Source organism: Mytilus galloprovincialis, chromosome 4, assembly GCF_965363235.1.
Source record: "Mytilus galloprovincialis chromosome 4, xbMytGall1.hap1.1, whole genome shotgun sequence".
NCBI lineage: Eukaryota > Metazoa > Mollusca > Bivalvia > Mytilida > Mytilidae > Mytilus > Mytilus galloprovincialis.
Genome location: NC_134841.1, coordinates 51,798,883 through 51,825,415, shown reverse-complemented (window position 1 = coordinate 51,825,415; position 26,533 = coordinate 51,798,883). Strand labels below are relative to the sequence as shown.

Sequence of the window (26,533 nt, the reverse complement as noted above, 5' to 3'; positions counted from 1 at the left end):
TCGAGTTAATTTCTGTAAACGTACAGAATTTTATGCTGTCTGATTATTCCCATATATCTATAAAGCATACATTACTCTATTTTATCTAATGAAGCAATAAAAGCAGTGGCTTACAAATGAGTCAAATAGAGTTGCTTTCAGTTTTCATGAAGAAAAAAAAAACCGGACATGTTATAATTCAAATCTATTTACAAAAACTAATTTTCCGAAATATAAAATTAAAAAAGTAGGTTGAAAATTTTACCAAATGTATGATAATTTTGAATATATATAAAGATATCTATAGTCTTCTTATAATTGAAAAAGAAACTGTAAAAACATATTGCTATTAAAAGCCTTACCTGCCAGTAGAAAGGATAGTAGAAACAGGAAAATTCGGTAACTAGTCATTTGTAATGTTCTCTTACTAGCAAATGTTGTGCAGTCAATGCATTAACGAACGCATATCTAAACTTTTGTCAACTTTTTGATATACCTTTCATATGAGGAAGTTATTTGTGAATACACGTGACTTGAGCCGATGGAATTTAACTACAGTAAAATAGTTTACCTATGAATTAGTGGGTTTTAATTTTGATAACTACATGTGAATTAGTACTGAAATTTTGTAGGGGAAATTTGTCATATCATCAATCATTGATAAAGTTTGAAAATGGTGCAGTATTACCCGTAATGTGGCTTTCTTATTTATCTACTTTGAAAGTTTTCAATCATTATGAATTATATTTGACATTGTTGAAGAAAAATCAGACTATTACAGTTTTCTAAGAATATACCAATAGTTATACTAGGTATTAACCGTATACAAACAAAAAGAAACTCGTGACTCGTATTTTAAAGAGGTAGTTTAGATTTATCATTATTTGTCATATCTATCAGTAATTGATAATAAGGTGTGATGTGAATAATCTGTTTTTGATAGTGATACTTAAAAATCCAAAGATCTATGATCCAACTCTATGCGATAAACTTTTGTCCATCTCCTCAACATTTGGCTTTCACACCCTTTAAACAATTACATCTAACTCTAAACTTGAAGAAAAATTAAAAGTACAAGTCAAACTCTGTTTCATAAAAAAAAAAATAATAACCAATATAAATAAAAATATCTAGTTTCTGGGAGGGACAGGTTATACTTTGTAAAACACTTCTGTCCTTCTGACAAACATTAATTTATTTGACCCGTAGTTAGCCTTATGGTGTTTTCGGCTCATTATTTGGGTTGTTGTCTCTTCGACAAATTCCCCTTTTCCATTTTCCATTTTATTTGAAACTGACATCGTTGAAATGATTATATTTTGACAAATTGTTTTTAAATAATTCTGGAATTGGATATTGTCGTTGGATGGTTTTACATCAATATCTGGCATGATGCATATGAATTTCAGCCAGTTTCACAAATGTTCCAGTTTCAATACACAATCTGTAAATAGAGAGCATACACACTTGAAGAACCCTTGATTACTTAACGCTAAAGTAAGCCGTACAGTCTTTTCCTCGTCTACTTATTAATTTTTAGTATCAGTATTGTATTTTCCGCCTCTTTTCCCCCAATCTTATTGTAGGAGAGGATTTGTATAAACGCTACATGTTTTTTTTATCCTTTTTATTTATCCTACAAAAGTATTTTAAATGAAATGAAGCTTTCTTCTTCCTAGACCTTTACTTTCTCAATTTCCGTTCAATATACTAAATAGGTGAATAACCGCTTTATGTAGTTCAGGATACATGAGATAGAACATTTTTGTAACAGGATTAGAAAAGTAATTTTAATAAAAAGCATCTCTACATCTACAACTTTAAATTAATCTATATGCTTATTGTATTTTAAACCGTTGGTCCCGTGACACCAAACGATTTAATGATGTTCTTCATCTACCTTGTACTTTAAATATTAAAATGTATGTACCTTGAGTAACATGTTTGAGGTGTCACTATTGACATAATTCAATCTGAGACAAACAGAGGATACAAGTCGATCGCATCTTTTTATTTACAATTATCCAGTTTATTTATCTAGTATTACATAGATGCAAATAAAATACTATGACAAAAATAGGGGCACACATAACTTTATAATCCAAACAAAAGCTGCAGATATGTGTTTATTTTTGATATTTTTACCTTTTATGTCTGTTTCTTTTGTTAACAAATTCTAGTCAAAATAAGCGGTTTACCTAGCTATAAAAGCGGGTTTAATTCACCATTTTCCACAAAAGGAAATGCCTATACCAAGTCAGGAATGTGACAGTTGTTTTAAATTCTTCTGGTGTGTTTGAGCTTTGAGTTTGAGTCAGAAAACGGAAGAAATGGAACAATTAATATTATCGCTATTTTGTTCATTTTTCCTTTGATCTTTTTTGTGATAATTTTTCATATCATGCTACTCGCTTGAGATGGAAAATTATCGCTATTAACTAAAGAGCCACGTGGTGTTGCTAATGAAATTGACATTCTGCATTACAGTCTTTATGTGCTCACCTACTTGATATAAGAAAAGTGATAAACATCTACATGCATAATCTACAGTGCTTTCCTTTCTGTCGATGAATCCTCCTATAAAATTGTAAAATACTAGAAGTACACTTCCGTCTATATTATATATAAAGTTTATCAAACTATTAGTTTTCCCTTGACGTACACAAACAGTGTACATTGAAAAGATATAGTTTATTTAAAAATATAACTGTATCATTTAAAGATAACTAATTTGATGACCCCTTTAACTTTTAATTCAATAAAACGGAAATTTTAACTTATATATGATAAAAAAATCATAGTACAGGGGAAAAAAAATAACAATTTATAAAATCAAAATTGCTGAACTTTTTTACGATACTACTTTTATTCTATACATTTGTAATTCTATTTTCCGGATATGTAATTTACTATATCTCAGAAAGTATTAAAATTATATTTATTAGATTTTCGATATTCAATAAAGTTTCGTATGCTTAAGTTGCATTGTAATTTTCATAAAATTCACCGAAATCACCCATTTATGTACCTGTTACATTAAAAAGATACCTCTGCAAGTTTCACTATTTGTCTGTTCGTCGTTTTTCGTTTTTTTGCCATGGTAAAATCGGTTTCTCTTCGACTTAAGAATTTTAATTGTCCCTTTGGTATCTTCCGCTTCTTTTTTGACACTTAAACACTTAAAAGATACCTCTGTTACGCTCAAACACTTAAAAGATACCTCTGTTACGCTGAAGCACTTAAAAGATACCTCTGTGACGCTGAAACACTTAAAAGATACCTCTGTTACATTGAAACACTTAAAAAGTACGTCTGTTTCGCTGAAACTCTTAAAGGTACCTCTGTTACGCTGAAACACTTAAAAGATACCTCTGTTACGCTGAAACTCTTAAAAGATACCTCTGTTACGCTGAAACTCTTAAAAGATACCTCTGTTACGCTGAAACACTTAAAAGATACCTCTGTTACGCTGAAACACTTAAAAGGTACCTCTGTCACACTGAAACTCTTAAAAGAAACCTCTATTACTCTTAATCTTTTACGCTGAAACTCTTAAAAGATACCTCTTTTACGCTAAAACTCTTAAAAGATACCTCTGTTACGCTGAAACTCTTAAAAGGTATCTCTGTTACGCTGAAACTCTTAAAAGGTACCTCTGTTCCACTGAAACTCTTAAAAGGCATTCCGTTACACTGTCATGAAATGCTTTATGGTATTTATGTTACACTGGAACTTTTACGGCGTTCACTGAAGCCGATTTCCTAGGTTCTCTACTATGATGTTTAAAAAATATAAACCCAGGGCGCAATAACAAAAATAAGTAGAATGAAAAAAGACACTGAGCACCATGACATACAAATCCAAACAAACAACAATTCGTAAAATTATTCACAGAAAAGATGGGACGTAAGTGCACCGTGCTGCTTATGACGAGTCAAAATTCAATGATTGGTCGTGAACAGGGGAGGACGGAACTAAATAAAACTTAGGGAGAGATTATTTCAACCTCAGCATTAAGTAGCGTCTTTTAACGCAGCCGCACTCTGACAATGACATCCTTTAAGAATTTTGTGTTCAGGAACTTACTATAGTTATAATTATTATGATTTTTATTTAACTACGTTAATAATATCTTTGTTAATTAGAAATTAATGGAAGAGGAAGAGAGTATAAATGAATGCATTAGTTAAGCATATATATCTTATAGGTCAAAATGTAAGCTGTAATCAACTTTTATTTAAACAGATACTAGAGTACTTGCCTTTCTGAAATATAAAGGAAAACAGGTGACTGATGTTGGCAAAGATGAAAAACGAAATTCTTGACTGAATACAGTGTTATGATATTGTAATTATTGTATTTATTAATGTTGGCCTGATTTGTGTTGTGTGACCTGATAGTTGTTTACAGAATAATCTTAGAACTGTGCAGTTTATAAATCACTGGAACAATCACAGAATGGTTGGAACTTTCCATTTGATTTACATAATGATTCCAGAATGATCCTAATAAAAGATGCGTTATATAAACTTCTACATTTTACTAGAAACTTCCGTTGTAACTTTCTAGGACGTTCCATTCTAGAGTGTTCTAGAATTTTTCGTGACAACTATATATATACAGACACTAAAGTTAAACAGACACACTTAGACTTAGACATCGAAAGACATTAATATTCATAGCATTTGGATTGACACTTTTATTCTACAAACAACATCATACTGGATTGTGACCGTAGTAGTGAACGTAAATTTCAGATTGGATTCCGAAAGATATCCGGATACAGATAAAGATAAAAGATTGGACTCATATTTTCACAGTTAAGTTGACAGTAATATTTGTGTAATACTTCTTGTAAACTTTTGTATAATAAATATTGTTAAATTTCATTATTGATTTGTGTCTTTTGTTGGCTACAATTTAAAGGCAATTTCTGCCGTAACAACAACGAATCAAAGTTGTTCTTCAGATGCTCTAATTTTGTGATCATGACTTCGATTTCAAAACTCCGATGCCTGTTGGAACAACAGGTAAAAATATCATAATAATATAATTAACAGTTTTTCTTTTACATTCACCTTCTGTTTTTTGATAACGTTAACATTGTGGCGTAAATCTGTGATTAAACCTACGAATGTTACATATTTGTTCGCATCACGGTGCGGAGCTATTAGTTCCTTAATTCAGTCGACATACACGCCATCTTGAAATAATAACTTATCACATATAAATTCTAATTGGTTGCTTTACGATGCGGCTGAGATTTGTAACAGCTATTGACTTAAAAGAAATAAAGAATTACAGATTTTTCTGTCTCAGGATAAGACATCAAATGCCGGTAAAATTAACTATGTGTATTTCAGTTCCGATCAACTGCTTTTAATTCATATTCGTTTTATTATGCATATATTGCACACTGAAATTAAAATACAATTATTAATACGTGTTTATTTGCTTTGTTAAGTAAGTAAGTAAAATGTATTTAGAGTCGGCATATATATACATGTACATAATAACAGACAAAACATGAGCTCTGGTGAGCTCTTTAACCGACTATCACATAAAAATCATGCAGCATCATGCAAATACTAATAAATAAAAATAAAAAAGCATGCAAATATAATGAAAGCAAATTAATTTTGATTTCTGAGCCTCCAGAGTCAAAGCTCATGCGGCAAGCACCTCTATGTGCATTGAGTGAGGGAACCATTAGATCACTTGATTATCATAAAATACTAACAAACTAAAAAGCATAAAATCAATAAATAAATAAATTATTAAGCACTGGCATTTAATAGCAGGTATATGTAATAAATACATAAGAGCAAAAGGCCATAATAAAAAAATGTTAATTTGCAATATGCGCGATTTGTTTTACTAAGGGACGACATCAAAAGATCGATGTAGGATAAAAAACTTAAATCAAATAGTTTGGGGGTGGGGGGGTCAACATTGCTGCAAGTTTTGTTAATCCAAAATCGATTTTACATATATCCATATAGGTAAATCAATTTTTCCCAAATTAAGTTAAGAGGGGGGGTGGGGGGGTCAGTGAAAAATCTATGTGAATTAATTTTTTTATCCTACATTGAACTTTTGATGTCGTCCCTAAACAATGTTCCTATTCAATGTTTACAAAAATGTATTGTCTGTATTTTATAACTTCTGCCAATCTAGGCACACCTCCAGAGAGGCACAACTTCCAATAGTCGAGTCTATTTGTAAATGTTTTCATTTTCAACAAGTAAAGAGAACAAAATTTTAAAAGCATGGGTGTATAATGCACACTCTTCAAGTAAGTCAATTTCTAAAAATACCGCATTTCCAATACTAAATCAACAACCACATGCACACATATTACCTTAAATTATGATAAAGCGAAGCAGTCCACAGCTTTTTAGAAAGCTCAAACTTATACACTTTTGTTTCTGTAACAAAATAAAGAATGGATTCGATTCAGCCTGTTTTGTTTACGCCAACCGACACATGAGTTAAATCGAACTGTCTTTTTCTATGTAGAAACGTTTTAGCTTTTGTTCTGAGATTCACTTTGACTTGTGATTTTCAGTCTATCGATCTGAAGTTTTCATGCTTCAAATTTCCAACCTGTGGACGAGTTAACAATACTGTTAAAAGTTTTAATAGAAATTAGATTTCTTTTTCAATTTTTAGCTAATGACAAGATGTTTCTTTTCAGTTTTGATAACCGTCTGTCTCGTGTCTGGATTTACATCTTGAAATTGACAATGATCGTGTTTGAGAACAAACTTAACGACTCAAAGGATGATATTTTAAACTTTTCGTTTATGTAGCATCATTCCAGCAGCGCCTGCATATGGAGTATATATTTCAGAGCTTGCGTTTCCTATCATGATTTACTTGATACAGATTTGTTTCTTACAAGAAAGCTGTTGAACCAAGGGTTCCAAGTGGTAAAGTTCTAGTTATTCCTTTCGAAAGACGTATGCCAACACTATTGACTATTGTGGAATATCTGTGTCACAGATGACCAATGATATGTTCTAATCGTCGTAACCAAAAATTCCGTACTTTGTCATCGTTAGTAACATCCCCGAATAAGACTTATCACCGGATATGTACTTGCATGATCATGATGACGGGATGCTTACCCTTCCAAATCACATAAGTTCACATCGCTTCCAGGTTGGGTTCGTGTTGCTCAGTCCTTAGTTTTCTTATTAGTGTGTTGTGCCCTTATACCCCTTGGTATGCGAGTATAAACAAAAAGAATAATAGCTTTTTTCATACTATGCCAAAAAGTACATTCCTTAACACATTTTCTGAGTTACCTCCCATTAGCCATAATTAAATCAATTATTATCAAGCAAAAATAATCTATATTTGTAAAAATATAAGAAGTTAGAATAACAAAAATTTGTTCATTAAACTAAAAATTCGCAATGCTCTTAAAGAATATTTATAAAGATGTGATTCCCTAAAGTTTTATAGTACAGATTTGTGAAAATAACAGTAGTGTGAAATGAGTATAAGGGGAATTAACCCAACATCTTTTCATATTATCTTACTCTTTTTGTTTTAGCTACTTCTTCTAAGGACTTTGATCTAACACTGATTATATGTCTACTGCGTAATATAGGAGGTTTATTTGCGCCCTCAAATGGTTGGGATCAACTTCCGATTCCGAGTGATATATTACCTGGAGCTCACTTAGCTACAATGAAGTGGTACAGAAATAAGTTAGCCCATGCAGCAGTAACTTCTATGGATAAACATGAATTTACAGACAAATGGACTCGCGTTGAAAAAGTATGGTGAAACAACCGAACCACATTCCATCATTTTGTGTCATGTTGTATTTAAGACATTACAAGTTCATCCTTTTTTTAATATTATATTAACCGTTCTTGGACCTGATTCGAACCGTTGCCTCTATTTAATTGCATTATCTTCACTGCTTCTCGAGTGAACATAATCAAGAGGCAAGTTAAGACACTTAAACTATACACGGAAAAATGAATAAAAAAAGTAATCAATCGAGCAAAACCTTAAGAAACATCAACAGCAACAAAAAACAAGGCGGTGGGGTGTAAGCACTGAAATGTGTGTGTAACTTATATATTAATTGTATGAGATTCAGCGTCTTTTTCAAATAGCTATTTTTTATACCTTCTTAGATCATCTCCATATTTTAAAAATGCCCAAGCGTGTCCATCAATTTCTGAAAAATCGTTATTACACGAGGATAGATGAAACGCGCATCTGGCTACCTAAATTATAAGCCTAGTATCTTTTGAGTACTTTTTATAATAACATTGAGAATTGAAATGGGGAATATTTCAAAGAGACAACAACCCGATCAAAGAGCAGATAACAGCCGAGGGCCACCAATGAGTCTTCAACGCAGCGAGAAAACCCCGCATCCGGAGGTGGGCCTCAGCTTGTTTCTAAAGAAAAATGTTTTGATGTATGTCCTTTCAATAAAAAAATTTAAAAAATGATAACTAGTAAATCTTCAAATATTATACGCCCGATAAGCTTATCATTCATTAATTAAAGTCATAAGAAACCTCAAATTAAAAAATTAATGCATATGTTTTTTTATAACTCAAGGGATAGTTTTCATCATAAAACTTATGTACATATACTTTTTTCTGAAGAAAATTCTTTAATTTATTCATATTTAGAAGAAGTTTACTTTATTTCAATTGCTTCCTTCACGGAAGCAATTCCCCCGACATATTTTCCGTATGCAAAGTGACCTCAGTGTGACCCATCTCGTAAAAATCCGGTGATCGCAATACGCATGGATGTCCTTAAAATAAACTATTATCTAGATTTACATGTTAAACACGTGCTAAATTTCCATTTTTTGTTGATTTTTTGTTGATTGTTGACAAACAGGTGACAATCGTTAAACTTCGGCTTCAAAACACGAACTTTAATTACCTGCCATATTTTTACAACAACACTGACCGATTGAAAAAAAAATGACGATTATACGAAATTTATGCGAAAAAAATGACAAACTTGTGCACAGAAGACTAAGTTTATGATGATTGTATATGTTATATTAAAATTTTGTCTTTGGCAATTCGAGTTGTTATAGTAAATTTGTGAATTGCCAAAGACAAAATTTTAATATAACATATGCATTGGTTCAAGAATTGGAAGAACATTACTTTTCACCGGTCACTCGTTTCTTATGACTTTGACATATATGCTCAACTCATTTTAGGCATCTTTAAATAATGGCCAAAGACCACATGAGGTCAGTGATATCTTAAGTCTTGATCTTGATGGAGAACTAGCAAAACGTGCAAACGCAGAACTAAACCATCTTAAAAAGGAATACCTTGAATGTGAAAAGGAAAATGAACAGATAGAAGTGATTTCTCATTTTACAGGGAAGGACATCTTCCAAAAAACATAGCAGGTTTGTTTAATGTTGAGTTAATGAATAGTACACGATTAATTTAAGATGACACCTCAAGGCAACGCAAGTGTAAGTATTTAGATAAGCAATAAAACGTTCAACTAATTTTTACAGAGTTATCTCTCTGTAGTGTTATGTACCACCTTAATTTTATCTTAAGAAAAAACTTTACAGGGGTCTGTTGTAGTTACTCTGAAGCATGATTTGTTTTGGTCAATAATCATGTGAATTTCGTGTTTTCTTTCTTTTATTTACTGCTTATATCTATGAATCTTTACAGAAGCTAATGCAGCTATAGTTGATGCATGGCGGATAGAAGACGAAAGTTTTTACGAGACAAAGGGAACAGAATTTGTGTATGACAAAGTAAAGGAGTCTGATTGTATGTTGGTGATATCAAATTCAGGATTGGGAAAGACAGCCACCATCCGACACATCGCATTAAAGCTTCATTCAGAAGGATTTGAAATTGTTCCCGTAGAGTCCCCAGAGGATATAATCAAATACAAAACAAATCAAAAACAAGTTTTTCTTATTGATGATGTCCTTGGAAAATACGATTTAAGTCTTACACTGTTGGAAAAATGGGAAAGAATAAACGAAAAGCTGATATGCTACTTGAAAACAGAAATGGGTTCAAACAAAATATTGTGTACATTGAGATTACAAGTAGAACGTCACAAAAGATTCAAAAATGCATCGACACTTTTAAACCAGGTAGTCATTAATTTAGAACACGAGTCTACTGCACTTTCAAAAGAGGAAAAACGGAAAATGTTATTGAAACACTTAAATCGAAGTAACACAGAGAATGAAATAAAAGCAGAAGAGATTGAGATAATGTGTGATTCAAAATATGCCTTTCCACTTCTTTGCAAATTAGTTTCAAATAATGAGGAAAGATTCAGAAAAAGAATTGCATTCTTTAGGCAACCTTTATCACTTTTGAATGAGGAACTTATTAAGATTAGTATTGAAAATAAGAAGTTATATTGTACATTGGTGCTATGTATGTTATATAATGGTACTCTAAGTAGAAGTATGTTTGACATTGACTCGCATGAATGTGACGAGAAAATATACACAATAATTCAAACTTGTGGGCTTCAAAGAAACATGTCGAAGAAAGAACTTGAGGAAAGTGCCCTCTCTGCTATGGGATCTTATTTCACAAAGGACATTTACAATATACGGTTTATTCATGACGCTCTTGCAGAGACCGTCGGTTGTCATTTCTGTACTTTTAATCCGAAAGTAATGTTTTTAGAGTGTCATATCTTGTTCATAAGAGATCGGGTCAGAGTTGGAATTTGTTCCGATGAAAATGAGAATTACAATGAAGATGAGAATATTGTGATAATTCAGGAAGACGAGTTAAATGAAAATCATTTAGACCATTATTTAATAGATTGTTTAATGAATTAAAAAGTGGGAGATTTTCCAGTTTATTGATGAGCCACCTTTTTAAGAATAGAAACTTCGTCCGTATATTTGGAATCACTATTGACAATAATCGGAGCATGTTTGTATCGATACATACCTTATTGACAAAGGTTAGCTCCGAGAGAGTACAAAGGGATCAGTCCATCTTTGAAAAGACTGTTGAGTTTTTATCCAGTTATAGGGACCAGTCAGTTGTAGGGAAAAAGGTAGAAGAAATATGTTCATCAAATAAAGAATTCCAAGATAACAACGATGCAATTAGTCGTGTTATAGAGGCTGTATGGTCCAGAAGTACACTTATGTACTGGATTATTGCCTTCGGCTGTTATGAGTTCTTCAAGTATACATGGAGCAAGATTACTACTATAGAACGTAAATGGTTTCTAGGAAGAGATATTATACAGCAACTAACATTCGAGTCCTTCTTTCCTCTAGCTGTTTTGGGTGGTAGCATAGATATTGTTACACAGTTAATTTCTTCTGGCGCAGATGTTAACTGCTTTTCGGAATTTTGGGAAACACCGTTATATATAGCAAGAAAATCAGGTCGATATGACATGGTAAGCTTACTGGTGAGCAAAGGAGCAAAGGTTAACCCGAGAGGATGGTTTGCAATGAAATTCCAGTTTCGGTTACAGCAAACAAACACGAATTGACAAGTTTGATGCTTGCATCTGATTTAAATCAAACCGAACTTCATATTGCAGTCCGACAAAATGACTTAACAAAATTGAGATCAAGTATTCGATCAGAGAATATTGATTCTAAAACAAAAAGGAGATAGGCAGTTCTCCATTACGCGGTAATATTAAATAATATAGCTGCCGTGAAGGCTTTATTACATGAAGTATTACATCAGAACGATGATCACTGTTTTGACTCAACTCAAGACGACCAAGGAGATTTGATATGCAGAAAGCCGACACCAAAAGTAAACATAGTTGACAATAACGGACTTACTGCTCTCCATCTGGCGGTTATAAACAACAACATCGAAATTGTAGCTCTTCTGCTTTGTAAAAAAGATAAGGTAAAAATACCTGATCATTTCGATAGAACACCTTTACATTACACAAAGAGTAACCGTGCAACAAAATTATTGCTCATACATAGCTCTGGGATTAATCAAAGCACAGAAGAGGAAAATGGATATAACAAACCAGCTCTGTCAGCTTTGAGGACCGTGCTTTCGAATATTACCCTTCAAACTGCACTCAGAGTTGTTTGTCGGGACTGTGTACACATGCCAGACAAAGAGGGTGATACACCCTTACATTCTGTTATTAAGAGGCGCTTAGTAATAGAGGAGTGTAGTGGTTGCATAGAAACTTTGCTACGGAATGGGGCTGATCCTTATTTATGTAATGAAAGTGGCTTTTCAGCATATGAGTTGATCGATTCCAGTTCTAAAACAGCCAAATATATAAGCTACAGTGCAACGTATAAACAATCACTTGAGAAGACTCATGCAGTATTTTCTTTAGTCCTGTTTACCTTTATTGTAATGACTATTGGTCTACCAGTATGGTTTTCCGTTATGATTAGTAAAGAAAGTCAAAATGCAGTTTATTGCGTTGGGCAAGTTGCAGAATCTGGTAATATTACCTTGGTGCCGCTGACGAAAAGCATATATGTTATATTGCTCACTTTTTCACTATTTTGGTCATTATCAATTACGTTCAAAATAACATATTCAGTTTTTCTAAGGCATATATTTATAATTGTTGCATTAATAGGATGTGGTGGTTTCGTATTATTCGGTGCATTAGTGTACATTCAATTTATATATAAGTTCATGTATATGGCGGTTTTTGTTGCTATTTTATTTATCCTGATGTCACAAGGAATGTCACATTCAAATACGGTATTATTTATACATAGGCCTTCTTGGACAGGGCTGTTTGGTATTGGAATCTTACTCAGCATTTGTATATTTTCTATGTTTTTCTTTGGTATTTTGTCACTGATACATCTGTTAAAGAAAAATTAAGAAAATCTCTTTACAACATTGATTTTTATACCATTCGCGATATGAATACGCTGAACATAACTACTTTAAATTGTACAGAATTTAGCCTGGAAAATATAACATGTTCAAGTTTATCCTATAATATTACTTATAAGAATGGTGTCGATTTCAATATACAGTGTCATACTGACCCAAATATGACAAGTTATAGAGGCACATTTGCATTGGAATCAGAATTTATAGACTGGTCAAAAATGGGCTTTTTTTTTTTACATAAATAAGGCCGTTAGTTTTCTCGTTTGAATTGTTTTACATTGTCTTATCGGGGCGTTTTATAGCTGACTATGCGGTATGGGCTTTGCTCATTGTTAAATGCCGTACGGTGACCTATAGTTGTTAATGTCTGTGTCATTTTGGTCTTTTTGGGATAGTTGTCTCATTGGCAATTATACCACATCTTCTTTTTTTATATTTATAGCCTTATTTTGTCTTAATTTTTGTTTACATGCAATACTTTCCTATTATTTTTTACACTGTATATTTATTTTTGTTCAGAAAATATTCAGGAGGATTTTAAAAAACCTGTACTGTTTAATTGGAGTGGCAATATGCAATAACATCAATGTATCATTTTTGATTGCCGGTTATGTATATTTTTAATGACTTAGTAGTTGATTTTTATAGTCTTTCAGATAATGAATGTTTTATATTCACCTGTTCAAAAATAAGACAAAATATTACAGAATGTAGTAACAAATAATGTAAATGATGAAACAATTATCATGATTTATAACCCACTGTCGCGAAATAGAAGAATATTCTGGAATATTATTTCCACTGGAATAAATATTTCCACTGGAATGAATATTTCCACTGGAATGAATATTTCCACTGGAATGAATATTTCCACTGGAATAAATATTACAGTATAAATTCCTAACGGAATAAATGGTATAGAATATTTGTTCCAACTGGAACAGGTATTATGACATTGTTTATAACAAAGTTTCAAGTGGAACTTCTGTTAGGCGGAATAAATATACGTTAACACCACGTAGGCAAATAAATTTAGGAATGCACAGGAGTCAGAACTGAATGTAGATGAAATGCATATCTGACGTCACAGATTACCACTGCCATCGGTTCTTTTCTAAACACATCTTAAGAGTAAAAAAATAACAGCAAGTTACACACATTTCAGTAGAACTTCAGTGTTCACTTGTGTGAAAAGATATCCTATTTATGAATAAGAAGATGTGGTATGAGTGCCAATGAGACAACTCTCCATCCAAGTCACAATGTATAAAAAGTTTACAATTATAGGTCAAAGTACGGCCTTCAGCGAGAAGTCTTATCTCACACTGAACAGCATAGCTAAAGGGCCCAAAAATGACCTGACAATTTGCCATTATTCATATTACAGTCAACCGGCCTTATCCGACACCTAAGTATTCCAACATCCTGCTTTAACCGACACATTTTCATGGTCCCAAAATATACAAATCCTTTCAGAAAAAAGTTTTCCGACACCCTGCTCAATCCATCATTTTTGCTGCCGCCCCCCCCCCCCCCCCCCAAATAAGAGTGTCAGATTGCACAGGTTACACTGTATTGGACGCTATTGTTTCCTAATAACCACAACTTGACTTAGATGTTTCATGATATTGTTAGTTTTTGGTCATTTCTCTTCACATGCTGTAGAAGATAATCATACTGATAAACACGTAACAAAACTGTCAAGGTTTTTATCATTACAAGAACAAAACAATTTATTGTAACATGTACATCACTGGTGACATTTAAAGAGAAGACAAAACATATAAAAAGAAAAAATCCTTAATTACACTGGTAACACTTCAAATTAGGTCATCATGCACATCTTTAATAATTTGATGAGCGTATATACTTAAATGTGCGTAATACTTTTTAGACAGTATATCTTGTAAACAATCCTAGAGGTAACAGTAGTATTTGACGAAAGTGTTACTTATTATGATACACATTTGAACATGGAGGTATCTACAATAACTTGTAGCTCAGGTCAAAATAGACTGAATGAAATTAGTCCGGCTACAGACGTAGACAACATCCTGAAAACACTAGGAGGTTTTGGAAAATACCAAAAAATTCAGTTACTTTTAATATGTTTCTTTGTATTGGAAGATAGTTTTCATTTAATTTCATCCGTTTATATAGGTAAGTTTTCATATAGATTCTATAAGATATATAACTCATATATAGAGAATTCCTAGGCATATGAAGATACTAATAATGTCTTTCCTTTTCAAATTACAGAATGAAAAATAAATGCATAACTAACAAGCAAACTATATACAAAAGTATATGTATGCCCTTTTCACAAAAATGTAATTTCTAATGATTTTCTACCCAGGAATAGATAACCTTATCTGTTTTTGGCAAAAACTTTCAGAATTTTTGGTCCTAAATGTTCTTTAACTTTATACTTTTTTTTTTAGCCTTTGTTCCTATTTTTTTTTTATTCTCGCGTTTAGTGAATTTTCGCAATTTATCTCTTTTATAAAATATGATTTATAATCAATACGTATCAAACATCAATTGGCTATAAGTTACATATTTTGGTAAAATTTTGCGTACAACTTCGACTTACTTAAAAGTTTAGTTTTTTTTTTATTGTTAGGAGTGTTATCTTTCATATACTTTTTTTTATTCGCCTGTTTACTTTAACACGCTTTAACCAATTTTCATGAAACCGTTTGGTGAATTGTTTATTATTGACGTAAGCTCCATTTAGATTTTTATAAAATTTTAGTTTTTACTTGTCTAAGCTATGGGAATTTCTAGTTTTCTACCAATAACTCGAAAAGGCTTGAGCATTTGTCATCAAACTTTTGTGACTGGTTTATATATTAAAGTAATTTCCCAGTCCTTTTTGGTATTTGAAATAAACATCGGAATTAACATTGAAAAAGCGCCTGGCTTATTAGCGGCCATGGCGCAGCTCTTTATCATATTACATATATACGTTTTAATGATATGTAATAAAAGTACGGTCACATAGAATGAAATTCAAAACAGTGTGGCTGTGGCCATTGATTGACACATTAAATTCATCCATTGACTGGGACAATTTAGGTGAACGTTTGTATGTTACGACCACTGCTCACTATGTACTTTTAAAGACACTTAAACTATGGGGTCACCAAAGGTTCTCAACACCTTAATAAAGTAACACGATGTTTTGATTTATATCAATTATAAAAATCAAAACAGAAAGGTTATTCCAGATTAATTTTTCGAATTATTTTATAATTAAAGGCGTTAAGAAACCTTTGGTGACCCCACAGTTTAAATGTCTATCGTAGGTACGTCGTGAACAGTGGTCGTTACAGACAAACGTTCACGTAAATTGTCCCAGTTAATGGATGAATTTAATGTGTCAATCAATGGCCACAGCCACACTGTTTTGAATTTAATTCTAGTTCATCATTCAAAGTTTCAAAGTGGTTTATATATACGGGCGTTTTTCAATAAAAGCGTTCTTTTCAGACCTAAAAAAAATGGAAAATCAACTTGTCTATAATTTATTTTCAAGAGTTATTTTAAATACCTCTCATATAGACCTGTTTGTAAACAAATCGTGCAGTCTTAAGGTAGATTCATGGTATACCGCCATCTTGGATTGTACAAAATCGATCTAGTTATTTGCCCAAATCAGCAAATTTGGAAAAAGATTTGCAATTTAATGGTTAGACTGTTTATTTATATAAAGGAAACTTGTTAATTTATTGTATTATTCAAAATATTTAACAAATATCAACCTTTTTGGTTTTTAAAATGATTTTTTTCAAAGGAGCAATTTAAGGGGAAATAACTCTTTTAGTACACAATTTATACTGGGCTAATTGGGAAATTTTTTATTTTTACATGTGACAAGAAAACAAGTTCGGTGACACCATGTTTTCTTTTTATTTTCTTAAAACATATTATGAAACCTATCTTCTCACAATTTATTTCAAAGTTCTATCTCATAGAACTTCTTTTATGCACTCTTATGTGTTTTTACATGAACAAACTAACCAAATTTAGGCAATTTTCAACGACTCATAGCTTGAAAAATAGCACGGTGACCCATACTTTTTATTATATTTTTTTTAAAAAGCATAGTAAAATCTTCATTTTGGCAAATTATAAGAAAATTCTGTCTCAAAAAACATTTACTTATGATCTACCTTAAATACTCTTTAAAATGATATTATTTTCATAATTTGTGTACTGTTTCGACGAAACTGCTTCTAAACACACATATTTTTGCAATTTTAAATGTTTCTTATAGACATTCCAGTTTGTTTACTTTATACACTAGAAAAATCACATTTTTTTCTGAATTGGAGAACCATTTTTTATCGATAAAGACTAGACAGTACTTCACATATGAAGGTACAACTCATGTTACGTAGAGGACATTTTGATGCGTTTCGTAGTTGACAAAACCGTTTTGTAGTGGACAAAAAGTTTCGTAGTTGACATCAACCCTATTCTATGTTAATAAAAACATAATAAAAATAACATGAAACTAACCCTTGTTATTTGTTTTGCACGAATATAATTGACAAAAGAGTAAAAAAAAAGACTGCATGGGAATTGTAGTGTCCACTGCGAACGTTTTTCTCCCAAACTTGTTTCGTAGGTGACCGTTTCGTAGGGGACATATTCACATGTTTTATTTTTTCCCCACAACCCCTATATTGCAATAGTAACAAGACTGACTGTATTCATCAAAGCCTGTATTAATCTGTACACTGATATTTTTTTTATAATTTTAAAACCAGATACTGAAGGAGATTTGACCCGTTTCGTAGTGGACATTTACAAAAATACGGTATCACTCTGGTCCATTTGATGTGCTCAATTTTTCTTACCAACAATTTAATTGCCGTTATAAAAGCATCACTTCTTTTGTAAGACCCTAATGTTTATATCTCTTGCAAACAAAAACTTACATTGATTTTATAAAACTGTTTATTAGTAAATTTTAGTGACTTCGTTTCGTAGTGGACATTGTGTCAGGGACACACCTTCTGAAATCAAAAATCCTATGTAAAAGCTGTTTATTAAAATATGTTGGCTCTAAACATACTTTTGAATTATTAAAGAACTTATATTAAGTAAAAATAATATTTATTTCTACATTTTTTTTACGATATTTTAGAGTATGAATGTTGAACAGGCGATCTAGGGACATGCCATTTTGGTTGTTTTGGACCATTCAAGAATCAATATCTTATCAATCCCTCTAAAAAATAAACTGTTTCTTTGCTTAAAAATGTTAAATCTAATTCAATGTACTGACTGCACAAAAAATTACTTGCAAAGATCAAACACATTTTTTTGAAAGTGGCTGGGACAAGAAAGTACGTTTTTATTGAAAAACGCCCATATCAAAAAATACTCTACAAAATGTTCAAATAGGCGTAACGTCGTCGAATTGTAAGTCGCTTTTTGATGTTTTTTTACTTTCAAACTGGATCGATAATATGTAATATACCAAAGATGTATCATGAAGTTTACAACAATACTCTTTGTATGGACTTCAGTTCATATTTTCTATGTCAATTTTAGATAGTTTCGATCAAAATAGTCACAAAAAAGTAATTATTCATCGAAATGACATTATCTTAATGGAGGAATTTTAAGTTAAATGATAAATACGCCTACAATGAATTTGTTGTCAAAAACTCAAATCAATCTTCTGACGATGTAAAAAAAAACTAAAAATTATGTTTTGTTGATGCATTGATATCAATAAAATTTAGGTTTGAACATATTTTGAAGAATCCTTTAGCAACCTTGACCTTGGCCGCGTTTGATTACAAATATAAGAGCATTAAAACACATTACGGTGCATCTGTCATGCATAAAGATGATGTTATAAACCGACTGTTATAGCCTGAAATCTAAACTATAGCAAGCAGAGTCAGTTTATATATAATAATTGTTCTTCCATAGAACGCATGTTCATTCGTATTGTACGTTCGTCCGCGTCAACAACTCGTTTTCGCAACTCTTCTTCTAAGCGGATTTGACTTCTGTTTCTGCACACGTGTTTTAGTTGTTGATCTGAACGGTGTCTTTGAGTTTTCCATAGAAAACTTGTACAATACGTATATTTAAAAAAAAAAGGATAGGCATCTTGTATGGCAACCTCTTCTTTACAAATTAATGACTGCGTTTTATGGGTACTTCTTTTTTTTTCTTCGAACGTCACTGATGAGTCTTTCGTCTACATGGCGTATCACATAATCATGGTATCTTTGGTGAGTTTTCTTTCTGGGAAATTAATAGATGATCTTCATTCACAGCGTATATAAAAGGAAACCTCAGAAACATTCCTTTATAACATTTACCAGTCTTTGACATTTGTTCGTACTGTTTCGAACTCACCAAAAACAATAAAATAAAGCACAGACACTTGTCTCTAACACGTGTTCTATTAAGATATATATATATATAAAGGAATTTTCTTCAGAGACAATTAAGTGCCTGTGAACCAAAGACCGAAATCAGTACTTTTTGCTATCTTTTAAACCTTCACACTAACCGCAAATGAAAAGGCCAAAAAATACTTTGCCCTAAGATTTTATCCTGTATACATTTGATATTTTATTTCAGCTTATCGACCCTTTTACCAATGTGAAGACATTAACTCTACCAAATACTTACAAGACCGTAATGTTAGCCAATCATCTACCATAGATATATCATACGGGAAATGTGATATAGGTATACGCGTGAATACGTCTCTCTCCAGTTTCACCTCAAAGGAGGCTTGTATGAATGGCTACAAGTATGACATTCCAAAGGACAGAACGACGGTCACTGAGGTATTGATTCAGTATAAATTAGTTCTTAAGTTGATAAATAATCCTTCATTATTTACAAAACTTTCATTGATATTTTCTCTGAACGGAGCATATTTTCAAGCAATTTGATTTGATTCTGATTTCAATGCACACGACAAATGCTTATCCTTTAGGTTCCTGGAAACCAAAAGTTTTAGAAAAAAACGAACTAAATATTTCAGAGGAAAAAATGGTGAAAGGGCATAAAAAGTAAAAGAGAACAGTAATAAATAAAAGTGTAAATTGATGGGAGTCTTTAATTTCTTTATTCATTAGTGCATCTTTGTTTATCTTTAAGAACAACACTTATTCTGTAAAATTCTCATGAAAATGATTTTGCTATTGAAGTTTTCTACAATAAGATAATTAAGGTCCTCATAACCGTTCATATTTTAATATCATGTTGAAGTTGCAACCTTAGTTTTAAACCATAGATGACAGTTGAAGGAAGAAAAATGTCTTTCAAATCGCTAGAAACATTTAAAATTTACATAATTGACTTATTACTGTTTTGCACAATTTTTTTTTGGTTAATATCAAACATGAGGAGAATCTTTTAGTTATTAACACATATTACAATCACACCCACATATTTGCGTAAGAATTGAAGTTTGAAAATGTTCAAATTTGTTGTATATTGATTCGGCGTATCTGTATTTATTCAACTAACAGTTTTTGATTGCCCTCTTATATTGTTTAGCGTATTGTATCCTTTCCAGTGAGATTGTTATCAATTTCAGAACCAAAGGAGTACAAATTGAATGTCAGCGCATTTACAGTTCTTTGTACATTTTATTCATTGAAATAGTACCGATTAAATCTACTTTAACTCTATTCTTCTTTTCTAACAGTGGGATCTTGTTTGCAGTGGCGCAGAACGTTCAGAACTGGCAACAACCCTGATTATGCTAGGTCAAGCAACAGGAGCAGTTATTTTCTCTCCTATATCAGATAAGATAGGACGAAAACCAAGCAATATATTCGCTAGAATTATGTACTTTTTCACAGCTTTGGCGACTGTGTTCTCTCCTAACATTTCAGTATTTTTGGTGTTCAGATTTCTACAAGGAACATTTCAGGGCGTAAGTACTTGAATCTTACCTTTTCCATTTTTTGTTACTGTAAAGCAGATAATTTCTTATATTAAACTTACTAAAAATGCTAATAAGATATAAAAATAGGACTTGTCTTATAAAAAAAAAACCTTTAAGTATCGTGATACCATTACGTCGTTAGTTTAAGTATGTACATGTAGTACTCAGATAAATTATAAGTTGTACTAGTCTATAATGAGGTGCCATAAGGTCGTTTCTGGAAGTACATGTACTCAGTTCTGCCTTACCGTTAGGTTGTTGGTTGCTTGAGTTATTCCTGTTATTTTTTGCTTCGTTACATAGATTGTTGTTATGTTATAGTAAACATTTTGTAGATATGTTTGTCATTTTATAATACGTTGACATTTGTATCTTTTGACAGTTACACAAGCCATCTCGCGACAGTAGTATGTCTAAAATTTAAACTCTCTATCTTAATATTTTGTTCCAGTATAGAATAACTACTTATTTTTTGTGCGTGTATAAAATTGACAAATAACAAGAAATCTTAAAACTTTCACTGCATGATTCACTCTTCAATGAAACTTAACTATGCTTGATTATTTCTGACGGGTAGACTAGGGGGTTTTGCCTTTAAATTCGATATATCATGGTGTTTATTTAACTCTTATTTGTAAAGACATGGAGCAAAATCTGTTTTATGTCTATTTCAGAATAAGGAAAACTTGAGAGATTTTCAAAAAAATAAATAAACATGCCCAGTGATATCAATTCGCCGTTTCAGAATCTAATGCATCTGGGTAATAGTTTCACAATATTGCTACAATAACATCCAATTAACACCTTCAACTTTGTACACGCGTCAGACTATACAATTACACGCGCCAGAATATACAATCATTGTAATAATCTTTATTCCGTAAGCAAATATACAGCTCATAGGATTAAATACATACACAAATTATACAGTTTACATATACATATACAGCATTAATATATAGCGGAGTTTGGCATGCAATTTACATTGGTAATAAACCAATAGTGAACACACTTAAAAAATCGTGCTTAGAATTTAAACACTTGTGATACATGTTTAGATCTAAACGTGTTTAGGATTGTGTTTAATTTCTAAACACATTTTTCAGTAAGCACATAATATTTAAACATGACGTGAATTTAAACACGTTTAAAATGAAAGTGTATAGAAATTAAACACATTTTTCTAAGCTAAACACGATTCTAAACACAATCCTAAACACATTGTACTGAGACACGTTTAGATCTAAACATGTAAAAAAAAGTGCACAAAAGATGTGCTTAGAATTGTGTTTAGGATCTAAACACCGTTTTTACAGTGCACCTATTGAAAACTGGGAGAGATCCGTTTGCGCCAAAAATGCGTCCTTTTGCGCCACAACTTTTTTCTCCAATGCTACGTTTGCACCACCTGTTTTAAAATTACATGGTATCATTTGCGCCAAAAATAAATCATACGATTGCGCAAATTAGAAGAAAAATGACTTCCCTCCACCTTTATTCGGACTTGGAAACAGCAGTTTACACGGCAAATGTTTCCTTTTTTGAAACATACTTTCGTCTTACTGCTGCTGCATGGGTAATTCCTAATTTAATGTATGTAGTAGCTTGTAACTTCACTTCATTGTCCAAAAAGACAAACATTTTAGGATGAAATACATAAAACAGTTCATAATAATTCCCCGTGGAATGCTTCTGCTCCATTACTAGTACGTCTGGCGGTATATAGAGTTACCGCCCATACGGATGGTGGGAGCAAAGCAAAACATAATCAGCAAAAGCTTATATTTTCTTCTCTTTTGGCATATCTTATATTAAATATTCAGCAAAGCAAAAGGTTTTCTCTCTCTCTGTACATGGACTGTCTACTGCATTTCAAGTCATTTCTCTCCAGATGCTCATCTTCATGGTGAAATATCTCCGATCATATGATACTTTTTAAGCCAAAAATAAGAACAACTATTAATCATTAATATATTTATGATTGATATGTTATAGATATTTCATATCTTTTGGATAGTTTTGTGGTGTATCGTAAATTATACCATAGATTTTGTTGAAACCCCCGGCAATAACCTCACGAGACGAAGTCGAGTGAGGTTGCCGAGGGGTTTCAACAAAAGCTATGGTATAATTTACGATACACCACAAAACTATCCAAAAGATATGAAATATCTGTTTTAACCTATCGCATATATTGCTGTTTAAAAATGTGTATTTCATATATGTTTGTTAGTTTACTTTATGCCCGCGTCACACTGTCCCGATTTTTACGCCGATGGCAACACGATAATGGAAATTTTCAAAATCGGGACTGATCGTATCCAGATCGGGCTATTCGTAGTGCCATCTTTAACCATCGTAGAACCATCGGCCACTTTTTCTAGCCTTCGGGGACAACTTCGGGAAGGGTTCTAATTTTTTTAACATGTTAAAAAATCCCCGAAGGTGCGTCCGATGTTGAGGATTCGTATTGAGTTCGTAACACCATCCTCACCATCGTAATGTCACCGGGAATGCATCTTTGCACATCGTATTGCATTCGTGTTTCCACCGTTTCCATCGGGCAGTTTTAACATTACGATGTCTACACGAATGAATCACGAAGATACCCGAAGGTCTTACGATGGCAACACGACTTCGTGAAGACCTCGTTATCCCGTCGTGTTGCCATCGAATAAAAGTACGGAACTACGACGGCAATAAATCCAGCTAAATGTAAGTTAATTTTCGCGCTAAAATACATTTAAAGTGCCATGCGCGATATGCACTGGTCAGTCTAATACGACAGTTAAGAAAGACGTTCACAAAACATGGAGCTCATATCATATGATTCTATGAGAACAAGAAAGGCGACAGCGTTGTATCTATTAATTCAAATGGAACAAGAAGAGCAGCTGTTACAGGCTCAGGATTTACTTTTACAAGTAAAATATTATTTTTTGTCAATTTTTCATATCAAGTAACATAAAGAAAATCATAAACGCGCCTCGTACACCAACACTGCAGGTACACGTATATAGGGAACCAACTTTTTCTTCATTATTCTGATTTTTTATGTATCGTCTGAGTTGTTGTCACTCGAATGTTTATGCCATAACCATTTTGTTTTCTATATGTCATATTTTGCCGCGTTTGTTGCTTTCCCCACATACTTCCTTTTGTCTATATTATTATGATATTCTCCTGGAAAGAGCTCTTTTTGAATAAAAGGGACCAACGAACACATTACCTTTCCTTTAAGATAGATCAGTAAACATGGGCATAATTATGGGTGATTATTCAGACTAGTGAACACATTTTACAGTTCAAACAATGCAATGCCGAACGTGGCATCCCCTCACATGTAACATTTTGGGGACAAATATGGACATCATATTTGTATATGACACATGCAGAAAATGGTAAATTGAATATGCATATTTGATACATAAACTATTTTTTTTAGAAATCAACCAAAACATTCAGTCACTGGAAATACCTTTAATATTGTCTTTAGAACCAGCAGGTAAAAAAATGAGCAACCAATTTCCTGTGTATTATGCTATTTCAAGGAGAAAAAACAAGTCCATCTGCATGACCTTGACATTTGGCCTTGAACGTAAAACATGTCAGATCATTACAAGGAGGAACAATATACCAAATGTGGTTAAAGTCTTTTGAAGCATATTGGTTTAAGAGTGTCCACAAGGGTGATATTGCCTTGTATTACAACTGCCACTGTGACCTTGACCTTTGAACTTTAAAGTCAATAGCGATTAAGATATTCTTAACAATTAACACCATACCAAGTTTTGAGCATTTTGGTTCTAGAGTGTCCATAACAATTTTATCTACACGCAACTTACATGTAGTAGGCGAGGGGATAATAAACTAAGTTTTATAAGAATTAGACAAAATGATCGATTTCTTGCCATGCACACTTGTACAGAAACAATATGTTGTCGAAATTCTGTTCGTATCTTTTAGACATCGTATGGCCATCGCGCCATCATCGTAATCCATCGTGTAGCCTTTGTAATCCATCGTGTAGCCTTCGTGATCCATCGTGTAGGCTTCGGCTGAGATATGAAGCTTAAAAACCCGTCTTCGGTTAACCTTCGTATGTCCATCTTTTGCTATCGTATATAATATCGGCACCATCGTATAGACTTCGTTATTCATCGTACTTGCTTCGGTCACTTTTTGGTATTTTAACGAGATCGGGACCAACTTCGTACGAACTTACAATTTTCTCATTCGGGTGTCCATCGTATATAAAAATCGGGACAGTGTGACACGGGCATTAAAAAAAACTTGTATAAGAATAAGTCAAATTACCCTTTTTGGACCTTACACATTAAGCTCCGCCTTCTTTCTGAAATAAGCCCGGGCTTCTTAAACAGCGGGAACATCAGTAAGACAAGATTTTTCGACAGCGATGGATGCACATCTACATTGGTGACGGGTAACGTTACAGACAAAAGAAATTGGATGTTCTGCATATGGCTGCAAGAGATATTTAAAAACTTTTCCGGAACCCCAGATTAAAAGTTGAACTGCAAAGGGTTAGTGTATTTTTTTATTTTATCAAAATGTTCAATGTTCGAAATGTTTAAATTTTTATTGTTAATTAATTTTATAATTCTCTGGAAATTTGAATCTCAAGAACCTTTTAGTGAGTTTGGATGAAAAGTTCCACGTTTTAATTTGAACCAGAAGTCCAAGTCATGCATTAATTAACAAGGATTTCAAAATGTCCACGATTAAAATCGCATGTGATGTATATTCTAGATAATTTAAAAAAAATGTTCAGCTTCATTTAAAGAAACCTATGTTCAGCTTCATTTAAAGGAACCTATCTATTTTTAATTCTCAAACATAGTTATTACTTAAGCAACCTCGTTAACAGTTTAGATTTACATCAAATCGGATGAGAATCCAGGATTTTTAAAGAGGGAGGGGTCTAGCAAGTCAACTTTATTTAAAAAAAACAAAACAAGAATGTGTCCCCAGTACACAAATGCCCCACTCGCACTATCATTTTCAATGTTCAGTTGACCATGAAATTGGGGTAAACCCTCTAATTTGGCAGTAAAATTAAATAGATCATATCATAGGGAACATGTAAACTAAGTTTGAAGTCGATTGGACTTCAACTTCATCAAAAACTACCTTAACCAAAAACTTTAACCTGAAGCGGGACAGACGTACGAACGAACGGACGGACGAACGAACGGACGCACAGACCAGAAAACATAATGCCCCTCTACTATCGTAGGTGGGGCATAAAAAGGACTACGCATCAACCATACATGAAGCTCCTTGAAAAGGGCATGCCTTCCACTCCCTTCTACCCAAAAAAAAAAATCTGCCTCGGCAATTTTAAAACCTTTTACGCAATATATTCATGTAGCTGTACAGTGGAGGCGATGGGACTACAATCTAAGTAGACATCTGAATCACCGAAAATCAACTTATATAAAAATGTATAATTTGATAATTAAATTTTAACACATTTGTACCTTTTTTTAAATTTTTTCTTGACAATTTTTTGTTCATTTAAAAATATAGGGACAACGGAGTTGGTGTACGTGGGTTCGATTCCCACCCTAGGCATTCATTTATATCGGCTGGTGCAAAGCGGGCAGTTTAGCTTAGTGGCCCCACATTGACTCTGTTGTTCATATGTCAATTAAAAAATTCAGACGGCCTCGTTCAGGTCTTGCCATCTTTGTTTTTCTTTTCGAAAATCATACACAACAAAACCATGGTA

General features: G+C 32.6%; 2 protein-coding genes across 3 annotated transcripts in view; one reads left to right on the top strand and one right to left on the bottom strand.

Moving 5' to 3' along the window:
- LOC143072400 (dual oxidase 2-like) overlaps positions 1-496 on the bottom strand; it is a 76,477-nt gene extending 75,981 nt beyond the window's left edge. Inside the window, exon 1 of the mRNA XM_076247313.1 lies at positions 342-496. Coding sequence (XP_076103428.1) covers positions 342-390 — 49 coding nt within the window. The 5' untranslated portion in view covers positions 391-496. The remainder of the gene's footprint in view (positions 1-341) is intronic.
- A 14,197-nt stretch (positions 497-14,693) lies between these two features.
- The window catches only part of LOC143072399 (solute carrier family 22 member 6-A-like), a 31,303-nt gene continuing 19,463 nt past the window's right edge, over positions 14,694-26,533 (top strand). Inside the window, exons 1-3 of one of the 2 annotated variants that reach the window (XM_076247312.1) lie at positions 14,694-15,002; positions 19,458-19,669; positions 20,539-20,769. In XM_076247312.1, coding sequence (XP_076103427.1) covers positions 14,816-15,002; positions 19,458-19,669; positions 20,539-20,769 — 630 coding nt within the window. In that variant the 5' untranslated portion in view covers positions 14,694-14,815. The remainder of the gene's footprint in view (positions 15,003-19,457; positions 19,670-20,538; positions 20,770-26,533) is intronic. The other variant, XM_076247311.1, reaches the window with a different exon arrangement.